This window comes from Manis pentadactyla, chromosome 2 (genome assembly GCF_030020395.1).
Source record: "Manis pentadactyla isolate mManPen7 chromosome 2, mManPen7.hap1, whole genome shotgun sequence".
Lineage (NCBI taxonomy): Eukaryota > Metazoa > Chordata > Mammalia > Pholidota > Manidae > Manis > Manis pentadactyla.
Window position 1 is genome coordinate 161,575,978 of NC_080020.1, and position 15,255 is coordinate 161,591,232.

The window sequence follows — 15,255 nt, forward strand, 5'->3', positions numbered from 1 at the left end:
TTGGGGAAATTGGGGGGGTCACCAGTGGCGGGTCCCCTCGTGGGGCAGATGCGGGAGGGCGGGCTGGGCAACGACCAGCAGCAGTGACGCCGGGACGGGGCTGTGCTGCGCGGGAGCGGGGCAGCGGGGCGGCTGGCACGGTCCGCCGGCCGTCGTGAAATGCTAACCGCCCCCCACCCCCTCCCGCGAGGCGAATGGGTCCGCCCTGGGTTCAGGCCCTCTGGGCTGCGGGAAGGTGGGCTCCTAAGCGTGCTTCAAAGGCCCGCATTTCTGGGACACTACTATGTACCTTTATGAAATCTCATCTGATCTTCATAACAACCTTGGGAGGTGTTACTGCCCCCAACTTATAGAGGAGCAAACATAGGTCAAGTCTAAGGATTTACCCCCAATAGGTATAATCAGGCACTTCATAGGTGAATTGTCAACATTTTAAAATACATGAATGAATGAAAAGACCTCAACCTTGCTACCCATCAGAGAAATACAAATGAAAGCAACAATGGAATCCCATTTTTCCACTATTGGATGGCACAGATTTTAAGGGTTTACCTGTTAGGGGCCAAAGAGTGAAGAAAAGCACCTTATTTTGCACGTTGTGAGGAATGCAAAATGCGATGCATTTCAGTGAGGTTTTCCGTTAGCATCTAATCTAAACTTTCAAAGTTAATTCCACTTCAACAGCAATTACACTTTTGTTGGAATCTTTTGGAATCATGTGGTCAGAAGTAATCACACAGGTGAATTAACTTCAGTGGGAAAGGCAAGTAAATGGATTGTTTCTTTAAATGTGATTTACCCAGTTACCCTGCTGCTCTTTGGGCCTCTGGGTCCAAACTGGCTCTATCTGATTCGGATAATCAGAGCCCTGGGACATTTTCTCTATAATTACTGTCCACTGGGATGTGGGACCTTTCTCCAGCCTGCATCTTCATGAAGGGAAGGTTCCAGGCATGAGTACTATTGACCTACAGCAAAATCTCTAGGGGTGCTTCCTAAAATGCACATTTCTTTGGGAGCCTTTTCGAAGATTTAAAGAATAACAAGTTTTAGGGGTGTTTTCCCTAGAACTTACATTTTTAAAAAGCTCCCTAAGATGATTCTAAAGAACCTCTTCTCAATCGTGACAGCAGGTTAGAATACTGGACCCTTTAAAAAACGCTAGTGTTCAGGCTCCATAAATCACAATCTGGGTATGGGACCCAGACATCAGGATTTTTTAAAGCTCCCAGGTGATTCCCAGGCACACTCAAGGCTGAGAACCACAGGCCTTACCACTCATAGTGTGACTGCTGATCTAGGAGCATTGGCCGAAATGCAGAATCTCGGGTTCCTCCCCAGACCTGCATCAAGATCCATGTTTTAACAAGAGCCCCAAGTGATTCATATGTGCACTGATGTTTGCAATTGATTATACATGAGGTTTAGATATATTTCAACCATCCTCTGTAGCCTAGCCAAGCCTGACTGCTTGGATAACAGGATGGAACTCTAGGCTGGCACCACCAGGCTGAAAGGCAGCAGGGCCGTGGTTAACTGGGATAGCTCCTGAGCAACTCCTAAGGGCAAGGGAATCTTCCAGAGGAAACTATAGCCCTCCTCCAGAGCCCTAAAATCCGGACCTACTTAGAATGAGGGAGAACTGACCTGGAGGGACAGCATGAGTACAAGCAGAACTCTAGGTTGATTAAAAGCTTAAGGTAACTCAGCAACGTGACACACATAGTAAAACTTCTGATTCAAGTAGTTGCATTCACTGGTTTCCATCATCTCTCACTAGACCCCAGAACTGATCTCCCTACCTCCAATCTTGAATCGACTCATGCTGTCATGATAAAGAATGTTTTATAGCACCAATCTGGCCGAGCTGTTTATTCCCTGCTTACCATCCTCTGAAAGCTCCTTGTCACACTTAGATTAAAAGTCAAACTCATGCGCTTGGCATACAAGGCTGTCTACCAACTGACTCAGCCCAGCTTCAACTCTGGATAGCTGCCATGTGCCTGTTCTGCTCAGGACCTCACCTTTTCCCAGCTGCTGTGCTCCTAGCTTCTCTGCTTGTCACCCCTTCTCTACAGCCTCCTCCCACACTAAACCTCACGCCTGCAGTCTCTGTGACTCTCCTCATCAGCCCTCATCCCAGTGAAGGGCGGAACCAGATGTCATTAGAAGGTGGCATGTCAGCTGACTTCAGATTTGAAGACCTTCCAGAAAGAGCATTGTCTTTTCCTAGGGCACACCTTTTAAGAACCCAAACCCACCAGTGCTTGAGTATGTTAGGATTAGTTTAGGTGTGGATAACATGAACCCAAATCAACAGTGTCAAATCAATGGTCCTCAACCATGTACTGCTGCACCAGTTGATGCACATTTGGATTTCTTCCAGGGCTTCACTATTATAAATAGTAATGCTGTAAATATGTCAGTACATCATCATTGAAAATCTGTGTGACTTTATGTATTGGAACAAATTCCTAGGAATAGAAGTGTAACTGCATATTTACCGACCAGAAAGCCTGTACCAATTCAAAGTCTGAAAACCGTGGATCAGAAATGGCTTCTCCACCCTTCCTAAAGTAAAGTATCCGTTTTTTCATCTCTCCTAATCTAATGGGTATAAAACGATACCTTTGTTGTTTATTTAATTATGAAGTCCATTAACTTTCCATGTGCTTAAAAGCCATTGTATTCCTTTTTCTGTGAACTTTACATGTGTTTGCCCATTTTTCTGCCCCCTCCCCCACTTTAGTGGAAAGCTTCTTAACAGTTATGTATACTTGGTGCTTCCTTTTCTCTGGTCTCGCCCTTTCTTGCTGCCCTCGTCCCTCCACTCTTTACCCCAGGCTCCATGCCAGGTTACTGATAACCTTGTTGCTGCGTCCTCAGCCCTCGTGCTTCCTGGCCAGCAGCAGCAGCTGTTCCCGCTGATGTGATGAGGGCTCCCTCTGCCCCCCTCTTAGTCTGGTTTCCAGAACACGAGACTCCCACCTCACAGCTCCTCCCCACTCCCTGACTTCTTAACCTTGATCTGCCTACACTTCAGTCCTTGGTCCACTTCCACACCTTGGCGATAGGGTCAGGTCTCCTGGTGTTCAGTACCATCCATAGGCTGTCAACTGCTAAGTTTCATCTCTGCCAGCCCAGATCTCTCCCCTGTGTAGTTAACTGCCTGCTCAAATCTGCACTTGGATGTCCTAGAGGCATTTCTAATTTAACATCTCCAAAACCCAACTGATCTTCCCCCAGAACCATTTCCACAATGGTCCTCTCCAACTTGACCTTGCTGCTCAGAGCAGCCTGTCTTTCCGCTTTGCCCAAGTCAGAACATAGAGCCACCATAGATGCCTCTATTTCTCTCACCTGCCCCTCAGTCAATCTGTTAAGAAATGTCATTGGCTGTACTTTCAGATACACCCCAAAACCGACCATTTCTCACCATCTCCATTGCTACAATTTCCATTCTGGTCCCAAGTTCCGCTCTCGCCTGGATTATCCCAATCCACCTGTGCTTCTGCTCTTGTTCCCACTCATCTTTTTGTAACCCAGTGACCAGAGTCTTTCTTTAAAGATAAAAATCAGGTTAGTTATGTCAGCCCTTTGCTCATTACTTTCCAGTGGCTCCCATCTCATCTGAAATAAGATGCGGAGCTTGCACACCAGCTCACCTGTCTGTAGACAGCGCTGCAGGACCCCATGACGTCTCTGACCTCACTCTGCTGCCCCAACAGGGCCTCCCACGCCGGTCCCCCTGAGGGGCTTTGCCTGATCATTTGGCACTCATCTCCCCCCCCACCCGTGAGAAGGTCTCTCTCTCCTTCGGGGCTTTGCTCAAATGTCACCTCCTCAGGAAGAGCTGCTCTAATTAATCCATTTAGCCTGTGCCCAGGTCACTGCTCCCTTATCCCGCCTGCCCGCTCCACTTTTCTCCAGATTCCTTACTTGCTAACAGATTATCTACTTTCCTTAGTTGGTTTATTGTCATATTCCCCAACTGGTATGGACTCTCCTCATCTTACTATTATTTTTACTTTTGCTATATTTCCAGCATTTAGAATTGTGCCTGGTCCCCAAGGGTTAAACAGATATTTGCTAAGTGGGCAAATGATTGAATTAAAGTAATTTTTTTTTCCCCCTAAGTTGTTGGTCTTTTCCTTCTTGGTGATTAAGGGACTCAGGTGCTTCTGTCATTTGTGTTGCAAATATTTTCCCAGTTTGTTCTTTGTATTTTGAGTTTGTGCATGGTACTTTTTCAATGGAGATATTTTAATTATTACGTAGGTAATATATTCATTTTTTAAATTTATAGTTACCAGATTTTATGTTATGCTTAGAGAAACTTCTTTTCAGTATGTATGCATGTGTGTGTGTATATATATTTTGTGTGTGTGTGTGTGTGATAAAATATGCACAACATAACACTTACTATTTGAACCATTTTTAAGTATATGTTCAGTGGCATTAGGTACATTCACCTTATTGTGCAACCTCCTCAACCATCCATCTCCAGAACTTTTGCAACACCCATTCCCTTTCCTCCAAGCCCTGGACATCCCCCATTTTACTTTCTGTCAAATGGGTTTGACTACTCTAGGTACTTCATATAAGTGGAATATGTGCGTGTATATGTATATACATTTTTTTTATTTTGTAAATTAACGGACACATTCTGGCATGTTGCTTGAAGACTTCTTGAGGTATTTCATTGTGCACAAGCTCTGACCTGCCACCCTCCGTGTGGCTCCTGCACCCCCACTCTGCCCAGTTAGGTTTATCATCAGCAGAGATATACTGTCCTCGGCCTGCAGACTTAAAGGAACTGTGCATCATCTTCTGCTGCTTCTCCAAGTGTGATCCACAGAACACCAGCAGCCCAGTCTCCAAGGGAACTGGATGAAAATGCAGATTCTTGGCATTAGCTCCAGACCTAGTGACTCCATCCAGACCTGGTGCGGCTGAGGAATCAGCATTTTACCAAGGTGCTGAGGTGTAGTCACCAGCCAGGAACTCTTTCAGACTTGGTGTCAACAGTGAGTGGCTTCTTGCTGTAGAAGCTCCATGCAGCACAAGCCTGGGGGCTGCATCCCCTCTCTGCCTTAGTTACTTACCCTCTCTGTGAAATGGGGATAGGGATTCCTCAGTCACAGAGATGAAATGAGAATTCCACGAGATACCATCTGGGGCTGTGTTTGGTAAACTCTGAGGAACATACACACGTATGGGGTGTTGGCGTTATCTAGGACTGTCCCAGTCCCGTTTCAGCAGCTTCTTCACCAGGGCTCCTCCCGGGCTAAGGGACGACAAAGACATCCCTTTGGAGTGACGTGGTGGGGGAGGGCACGCTGCCGGGCAGTGGCAAATCTACAGACAAGTGCCCCCAAACAGGGTCTGCTCATTGTTCCTGAGTGAAAGGGACACTTTGTTAACCTTTAAACATTTGTAAGTACATTCGTGGGCATTCTTATTTGTACCTTGTGAGATAGGTGTAATTATCCTCATTTTATAGATAAGAAAACTGAAGGTTTTCTCAGAGATGAGATTTCATGGAAGGAAGAAGCTAAGCTTCAGATCCTGTGACATTTGGGCACATCCTCCGAGCCTATGGTTTCCTCAGCTAAAAATGGGGGTGACAGCTCTATAAGCTCAGTGGTTACACTGGGGATCCAGTATGAGAAGGCATGCGCTGTACGTGACACTGGGGCAGGCACAGCCGGGGGCACCATGGGCCCACCTCCACGGAACCTGCTCAGACCCCATGCTCTCACCTGTGCAGAGGCAGCTCGGGGGCCTTAGACAGCGCAGGGGCAATGAGGACGTCCGAGATGTTGCTGGGACCCGGCCATGTTCTGGCCCGGGGCTAAACTGGCCAAGGAGCTAGGAGCCTTCTGAGAATACGAAAGTGTCTGTTGACCAAAGCACACTTCTCCTGGATCTATTGATTCAACACAGTTGTTGAACCAGGCCAGAGCTGGGACTGGGAAGGCACAAAGGGTGGCCCCAACCCAGTTTGGAGTTCCCGGAGTCCTGCTGTCTTCCCAAAGACGATTCCAACTGGCAGAAAGGAGAATTCAGTGGACAAAGTTGTGGGCCCCCCAGGGAATGTTTTCCCCAGGGGAACTTCACCCCATGTTGCCAGGTACCGAGAGCTTCCCTGGCCGAAGGTGGACGCACTGTGCCAGGAGCCTGAAGCTGCTTACAAAAGATGCCCGGAGGTGAGGCCTGGGGCCACCTCCTGCCTGTGCCTCTGCTTAGAAAGCCCTTTCTCCCTCCCACACCTGTTCATTTCTTCAATATTTATTGTGCATCTGCTGTATGCCAGCTTCCAAGGGCAACAAAGATAAAACACTCTCAGGGATAAATAAAATAACAAAGATTATGAAGATAATTCAAATTAAAAAGATCTGACAATTACTGGGCCCTCACTGTTTGCCAGGCTCACTCCTGTAATCCTCCCAGTACCTCTAAGAGAGTAGGAATGAGGGAATTGGAAACACACAGGAATAACAGACTGTTAGGGACAGAGATAGTCAAGACAGGCTTTTCCAAGGAGGCAATAAAGCAGTGGGGGGAGAGCAGAAGAAAGGGATTGCCAGCTGACAGAGTACGTGCAAAGGCACGGAGGTGGGAAATGTGAGTATGCAGGTAGGGAAGGCAGCAGGTGCGGCTGGAAGGACTGGGGCCCCAGGCGAAGGTTATGTAGGTAGATGAGAAATAAGAGACATGTGTTCTGATTCCTGTGCAGGTAATATGGGGATGAACTGCATGGGGTGCTCCTGGACACCAGCCGAGAAGGCCGCTGCAGTCTGGATGGAGGGCCAAGTCCGAGAGGATCTGGGGACTTCCATGGCAACTTCCCAGATATGGCTCAGTCTGTTAGCCCCCAGGCCTCTCTGGGAAGGAGCAGCAAGCCCTTCAATGCATTGTGTTGGGGTCTCAACTTAACCTATCTTGAGCCCATCCTCCCCTGGGCTCCTCTGCTCCAAGGCACCGAGGTCACAGCTAGCATGTCCACTCTTTCCACTCCCCTGTTGCTGTCCAGCACTTCTCTGTGACTCATTTTGTATACTAAGCATGGCCAGCCACACCCCTTGTAAATCCATGATGAAGGCAATGACTCCCTGAATGCGTCAGACTACAAACTGAGGGGGGCTCTGAATGGGTCCATCTTCTTGGTCCAGGCAGTTGTCTGGGAAACTTGGGCATTTTGGAGCAAGACAACTATTCTGTTCAAGGACTTTCCATCATTGACTTAGAATAAATATAACATGCAACATTCCAAAAATGACTGAAACTGTGGAGCTGGAATCAGCTAAGTCTGGGATTCAAATTCTGGCTTTGCCATGTATGGCCTTAGGCCAGGCACTTAACCACCCTGAGCCTGTTGCTTTAACATGTGAAGACAAAGTAATGCATGTGATGTGTGCCACACAGAGCCTGGCATATCATAAGTGATTGATAAAGAGTAGCTTTTGTTATTAATGTTTTCACCTCAACTAAATCGTTTTGTGGAAATAGCTGTGTGTTAGGACTGTCAGCTGATCCACGTGACCCAACACTGCAAAAATGTTATCAACAAGCATTGAGAAATAGCAAAATTTTAGTCAGAGACACTTTCTTTTATGGACACTGCAGAAGGCATTACGGAATAAATAAATTCACTAAAGATGGTAACAGGTAAGGGAGAAGGGCACACACTGGTAAGGATGCATTTTGAAGGGTAAGGAATCATTATTAATGTTAGGTGTGATAAGTAATGATCGTTTGCAAGATTATTCAACCTCACCAGGCATACAGCAACTAAACTGTCAACTAACAGACTTCCTCTCTCCCTCTCTCTGTCTCTTCCTCACTCCCTCCCTTATTTTCTTTCCTACCATCCTTCCTTCTTTCCTCCCTTTTTCTTTCTCACTGAGAGTAGCAAGAATGACAAGGATGTTAGGAGATAGATGCACTCGTAAATGGCTAGTGGGAGTCCCAAGAGGTACATCTTTCTGTTTCCGTCCTCGCCCTTCCTTTCTTCCTTCCCCTTCTCCCTCCCTCCCTTCCTGTCTTGGTGTTTTTTAATAGAAAATCTCAAACACACACAAAAGTGGAGAGAAAAGGAAAATGACCTCCGTGCACCCATCACCCGGGTCCAACTTTTACTTCATCATTGATATTGTTACACCTATTCTATGCATTTTAAAGTTAATGTCAGATATCATCTCTCCTATAACTATTTCAAAATGAAGTATCTTTAGCAAAACCAAAATGCTGTCACCACACCTAACATTAATTTTCTATTTAAATTCCTTAACATTCAAAACACACCTGTTTAGAAAGCAGTTTGGTCAAATGCACCAAGAACATATTCATACACTTTGACCCAGTAACTTCCCCTCTCTATTTCTACCCAATTGCCAAAAAAAAAGTTATTCTGTAGATTTATAAAAGAAAAATACACAATTGGAAACAACTTGAATTCTAACAATAGTAACTGCATTATGTTCTTGCAAGGATATTGACAAAGTTTGAGGTTGATTGGCAATGTTTTTAGTTAGTGCGGCTAAGACCAAGCAGGATTTAACATGAAGTATGCAGTGTGAGATTTGCCAAAATGCATATAAAAGGTCTCACTGAGCACTCACCGCATCCCAGGTGCTGCGCAGACCTTGTTCACTCCAAAGACAGGAGCGCTGTTAGTGCCTCTTACAGATGAGAACATTGCTGTTCAGAGACAGCAAATAACTTTCTGGGATACCCTTCAGCTGGTGAGTAGTAAATGCAGGCATGGGGGTAACCCCAGCGTTGTCTGGCTCTATAGCTCCAGAATTGAACCAACGTCCCTGGGCATCAATATGTTAACAGTAGTTAACAGGAGGCTTAGACATGGTTTCCTTTTCTTCTTCACACCTTTCTCCACTTTGCAACATTTTCCACTGAAGTATGAATTTAATATTAGAAAAATGCTCAGAGGACATATTTAAATTTTTATATTTAAAACTAAACATAGAACATATTTGGAACATGCGCTAGATATGGGCTAACATGGCCAAGGTGCGAAAGCTTTAAGTTGAATGAGAAAAAAAAATAAACAATTAAAGGAAAAAAAATGTGACTCAGAAACCCAATGACCAATGATATAAAAAGAACCTATATCTCACTAGTCACCAAGTAGTTGCAAATTAAAACTGTCTATCAAATTGGCAAAAATTAGATTGATAATATCCATGCGCTGGGAGGAGAAGGGAAAGGAGGCAGTGTAGTGTCCACTGCTGGATGGCCACCCTAGTGCCATCCACTAACTCCAAACACCCACACCATTGGACCCAGAACTCACAATATTCTGTCTTCCAGAAATAAAAGCATCATTTGTAAAGATGAATGTTCACAAATGGTTATTGCACTTGATTTGTAGGGAGGAACTTGGAGAAGCGTAAGTGCCCAAAAACAAGGATAAAACATATTTGGAACATGTGCTAGATATGGGCTAACATGGCCAAGGGGCAAGGCTGATTAATTCAAAGGATTATCAGGCAGCCGGTAAAAAAAGCTAAATCTCTAAGTAGCAACCTGTAAAGAGTAAAGGAAGAGGCAGAATATTGTGAACAGCCTCACTGCTCAAGTGGGGTCTGCTGTCCTTGGCACCTGGGAGTTGGTGGAAATGCAGAACCTTGCCCCCACCTGAGACCTACTGAGCCAGAATCTGTGTTTTGACAAGACCCCTAGGGAAGCACTAGTGTATAGTGTGATTCCAATGGGAAAGTCTTCTCATGTATTGTTTATAATTTCTGCATTGTGCTCCTAAAGGGAATGCACCTATAGTCTCTCTTGTTTCTTGCTTTCTGCTAACTGAAAAATATCAGCAACCAAATCTGTCACTGTATTAGTCCGGCCATGCTGTCATAACAAAATACCATTGGCTGGGTGGCTTAAGCAACAGATATTTATTTTTCTCACAGTTCTGAGACTCCAAGTCCAAGATCAAGGTCTGGCAGAGTTTAGTTTCTGGTGAGGCTTACAGATGGCCACCTTCTTGCTGTATTCTCACATGGCCTCTCCTTGGTGCGTGCGTGCGTGCGTGTGTGTGTGTGTGTGTGTGTGTGTGTGTGTGTGTATGCAGACTGAGTGAACTCTCTTTTTCTTCTTTTTAAGAAAGTCACCAATCCTATCAGATTAGAGCCCCACCCTTATGACCTCATTTAACCTTAATTACTTCCTGAACATTCTACCTCCAAATATAGTCACATTGGAGGCTAGAGTTTCAATGTATGAATTGTGGAGGGGTTAGGGGGGCACAATTTAGTCTACAGCAGCCACCTTAGAGCCAGAAATGGAAGCCACAGCAAAGTGGCTCACCCTCCTTGACTGCCTACCTCTGACCTCTTAGGCGAGAGAAACAGGTATGTGGGTCAGGACACCATTATTTTGGTTCCCTTTGTTACAGCAACTTAGCTTACTTCCTGACTGACTTATACATGTATATGTTTACAAAGGCTCCACTGAGCAAGAAAGTATGAGATAACACTCTCTAAATGGTTCCTGCTGAACAAACCTAATAAGTGTATTACGGGAAAAGTTATCCAACTGGATTTCAAGTTTTACAGTCATACTCAACAGTCAGAGGACTGTGGGAAACAATATTTTTCTCCTTCTGTAAGTAAATACCCAAAACAGCGAAAATCTTGACAGCAGGACTCTTCATTATAATAAAGCATCACACAAAGTCCCGCCCTCTCTACAGACCAGCTTTCCTTCCTTCCCTCACTCCCTCCCTGCGCCTTCCCTCCTTCCAGGTGGGATGCTATGTCTCGTAGAGCAAATACTCGCAGTGCTGCTGGCACGTCTTTCCAGGGGTTTATTTTCAGTCCTCTCTGCTCCAAGGGCAGAGTGGGGTTTCCTTGTGAAAGGGAGGGATTTCCACAGTGCCCTGGGAAGCTGTCCTCACCCTTCCTACTGGTAAAATGGCCTCAAGGGCCCCCACCTGTTCAGGATGGGGACCTTGACTGTATGGTGATGAGGACAGAAGCAGCGGGGCAGCGGAAAGTAGCCTTTGCCCTTGTCTGCAGCAGGTTGGCGTTCAGGCTCCAGGAGGCATGGGAAGTCGGTGCTCTGCTGGACCTGGTTCGGGTCACCCTGGGCCAGGTACAGAATGTGGGACACTGGGTGCACGGAAGGGCAGATGCTGGTGGACCTGCATTCATCCTCTGAGGTGGTCACCTGGGCCTGTGGTGGGAAGAAGCCAGGGTATCCAAGGTCTTTGGCAGTCATGTGGGGTCTTTTGAAGGCAGGGTATCCATCCTCTAGCCTGGGGTTGGGACTGGGGACAGACCTATAAAACTCTTTGCCCCGGAGCTGGGCATCCAGCTTTGCTTGCTGTAGAAACAAATCACACATAAAGGGATGGTGAGAGGTGAGACGATGGAGTGGCCTTGGCAATATTCAAGAGAGAGGGCACTTGTCTTTATTTTTTAAATTTTTAATTAGTTTTTGAATGGTAATATCTATAGAACAAAGGGAAATACTGAAATAATAATAAAGGGTTCTAATGAAAAGTATGCTTCTTTCCCAGACTCCCCCTCCCTCAGTTCTCATCCCCAAAGGCAACCACAGTGCCTGTTTTTTGTATCCTTCCAGAAATGTTTCATGTATGTGTAAACATGCATGTATGTATCCACACCCCTGGTTTGTACCAAACCATATTATAATTCCACTCTACACTTTGGTTCCACTAAATAACATGTCTTAGAAATTGCTCCACCTTTCTTTGTATAGATCTTATTACTATTCTTTTTAGTGGAGAGAACTCAAGAAAAAGACAAGCAGCTCCAGAGAAAATGGGCAAGCCGTAATAGGCATTTCATAGAACAATAAATATCCACAAACAAATGAAAAGATGCAGAGCCTCATTAAAAACCAGTGAAATGAAAATCATTACCACAAAAAAAATTGTTATTTCAAACACACCAAATTGGCAAAAATTAGAATGTTTAACAATACAAAGTAATCAATGTCTGTGCTGGTGGGAAGGTATATGATGCCACCACTTTGGAAACCAGTGATGTTACCTATGACAAGCAACCCTTCTCCTGGGATGGGTGAGCTCTGGCCCATTAGGCTGTACCATGTCTTCACTGCAGCATTTGGGGGTGGGAAGAGTAACAGAAAAGTCAAAAGCTCAATGTCCACCAACAGGAGAAGGGACAAATATATGATGGCATATTCATGCAATGTAATACTATTTAGCAGAAAGTGAGTAATACGCCATGATGTTCAGCAAAAACAACAGTCACAGAAGAGTGTAAATAGTATGATCCCTTATATAATAAAGTTCAAAAGCAGCAAACCTAACTTTAGAAGGATACATACATGTAAGATAAGACTATTTAAAAAAACATACATGAGGGAATGAGTAACCCAAATTTCAGAATAGTGGCTTCATCTGAAGTTGGGAGAAGGGGTATGAGAACTTTAAGATCCTGTTAATGTGCTAAGTTATAAGCTGGCTGATAATAGGTCCACTGATGTTTATCATCATAAACTGTAAATGTATATTATTTATACCCTTTTATATGCATGACTCATATGTGAAGCACATTTTAAAACATACACACACACATACACATGAAAAAACCTCTTTAGATCTTCTGGTATCAGATATTGTTCTAAATAAATATTCCCATTGTCTACACTCATAATACAAATGAAATACAGGTGATTTCAGTGGAATTGATCAGAAGACAAGGCTGAATGACTTCTTACCTCTTGTGGTGTAACTCCGGAGTACTTATGCTTCCCGTAGGGTTTATAGTCGACCATGTATGAGCTTTGGTATATGTCTAAATCCACAGGGGCCTAAAAGGCAAGGGAATTTATAAAACAAGAGAGCCCAACTTGTCTTTCTCCCATTTACTGGGCACTCAACAGCTTCTCATTGTCTACAGGACAAAGGCCACTTGTTGTGGGCCTGGCATTCAGAGCCCTTCAGGATCAGGCTTCTTCCCATCTAGCCGTCCTGTGGGCTTCCTGCCACACCCTCTGCGCTGCAGGCTCCCCACTTCCCACTCTCTCCGGGTGCCTGGCACATGCTCGCATTACCTACTGGAGATGTCCATTCTCTTCTCCAATTGGCAAACTCCTGCATATCCTCCAAGACCCAGATTAAAGTTCTCCCCCAAAACATCTCTCTGCCTCCCAAGAATTAAACTTTCTCTGCTTTAATAGCACAGTTTACATTCCTCACGACAGCACTTCTCATGGTGCTGCAATTGATTCCAGGAAGTGCACTCATTAGGACTAATCTTGAGCATCTCTGTAGCCTTAAAGACCAGCACAGTGCCTGACACATCAAGAGTGCCTAATAAATGCATAGTGAATAAATACATGAACCCTAGAAAGTTGTAGACCCTTAGCTTTGTTCTGTTAAAAAAAGAAATCATTCCAGAATGAAGATGAGAGGGAGCCCCCAGAACCTGTCCCTCCCCTGGGTGTTTGCTAAAGCTGCCCAAACTCAAAACGGCCACAGGGGGACAAAAACCCACCACACTCACCTGCCTGGGGTACACCACACCTGCCATGGTGGCCCACCTAGACACAGACAAGTTAGTTAGCCCTGCCTCTGCAGTGCAGGAAAAACAGCCACTGTCCCCAAAGCTGTGCCAGCCACCCTCAACTGCCACCCTCCTCTCAGACCCACCCTTCACGTTACTCAGTCCTCCAGGGGTTGCTGGTGGTAGCAGGGATAAATGAGCTTGTGGACAGGGGTCCTGGGACAAAGGGGCTGGAGCAGAACTCCATTTCATTCCCGTGAACCCTCCCCACTCCATTCAGCAGCCTGTGGCCCAGCGAGTTGGGTGTCACACCTCAAATGGTCTCTGTGTCCCCTCCTTTTTGTGCATGGACAGCTCCCTTCCTGGGGCTGGGGACCAGCTTCAGCGCAAACAGCACCTACCCTCCTTCTGCCAAGGTGACAACAATACTCCTGCCCTTCCAACTCCTGGTGGCCCTGCTGCGTGGAGGACCCACTGCCACACCCTTCTTGAGATGAGCCCTGACCCCCCTGACTGAGGCTGTGTGGGTCACAGTTACCTGTCATTGTGATGGGGTGACTGCCCAACCTCCTTCACATTCCCCTGTCCCTGGTCCCCTCTCACAGCAAGCCCCTGAAATCCCAACACTTCTGAGCCAGCATGAACCCAGCGGCATCAGGAGGTACCCAGAGGGCAAAGGCTTTCCAATAGTCTACAGAATTGGTCTATTTTTAGGAGAGGGAGGTCAACAGAGCCCCACATGGATTAGGACATCAGATATTCTAGTCTGAAAGTCTGGTTTATCCCTCCTCCCTCTGTCAAAATTCTACCATTGTTCACACCCATTAGGATGGCTGTAGTACAAAAATGAAAAATAACAAGTGTTGGCGAGGATATGGGGAAACTGGAATGCTTGTGTATTACTGGTGGGATGTAAAATGGTGCGGCTTGGTTATGAACATTTGTAAGCTCACACTGAAACATTGCAAAACATCAAGTTGTGCCAAGTTTTACGTTTTTATAGTGTCGTATGTGTTATTTTTCTGAAGTTCACAAAACCCAGGTAAGTTTCTCATGGTTCTTGCTGTCTGCAAGAATCTTTTCTACATTTGTAAGGAAGGAGACAGAAGCCAGAAGGCAAATCTTTTTTTTTTTAAAGCCTAAATCATATACAAGTGTTGGGTCCCAATTGTGTAGGGTAAAATAAAACTACACTGCTTAATAGAAACCAGTATCTATTTCTAAAAGCATGGTTGGGAGATGTAAACATTAAAAAGCATACTCAAAGAAGATAATTATGTGGAGAGGTGTCAATAAACAGTGTATACAAAGCATACGGCACACGACCAAATGCTCAGCAAAATCCCTCCCACTTCCAGTGAGAATATCCACCTGTAAATCCTCATTTCCTTATTGATAAAATACATATTCACAGGGTTGGTTGCGAAAACTAAAGGAGAAAAACATGTGCCGTGCCTTGGCCCTGGCCTGGGGCGCTGTAGGCGCTCAGTTACTGTAACCTGTGTTGATCTGAGAATAGGCGGGCTTGGCTTTCCCTCGGCTGGGCCCCAAGCTTCTGTCTATGCAAATTTAGCACGTTAATATTGTTAAATCACAGGAGGAAATTCTTCTCGCAAACCGGAAGCCCCCGAGTTCCTCCAGGCTTATATTAAAGGGATTACAATCCATTTCCTTCCTAATAGGGCTAATGCTCTACGGGAAGCCCTCAGGCCAGGGATTAAAGCATTTA

At 45.4% G+C, this 15,255-nt stretch overlaps 1 protein-coding gene across 1 annotated transcript; it reads right to left on the bottom strand.

Annotated features, from left to right (window-relative positions):
• Positions 1-10,873: 10,873 nt before the first annotated feature.
• SPMIP9 (sperm microtubule inner protein 9) lies at positions 10,874-12,820 on the bottom strand. Its single transcript, XM_036931095.2, has 2 exons — positions 12,739-12,820; positions 10,874-11,352 (listed from the first exon to the last, which is right to left on the bottom strand). The coding sequence occupies exons 1-2, from the start codon at positions 12,793-12,795 to the stop codon at positions 10,930-10,932; spliced, it is 480 nt and encodes a 159-aa protein (XP_036786990.2). The 5' UTR covers positions 12,796-12,820; the 3' UTR covers positions 10,874-10,929.
• Between the last annotated feature and the right edge of the window lie 2,435 nt (positions 12,821-15,255).

Coding starts and splice junctions, on each gene's coding strand:
- SPMIP9 (XM_036931095.2), bottom strand. CDS start 12,795: ATGGTCGACTATAAACCCTACGGGAAGCATAAGTACTCCGGAGTTACA. Junction 11,353..12,738: donor CCGGAGTTACACCACAAGAG/GTAAGAAGTCAT, acceptor TTGTTTCTACAG/CAAGCAAAGCTGGATGCCCA.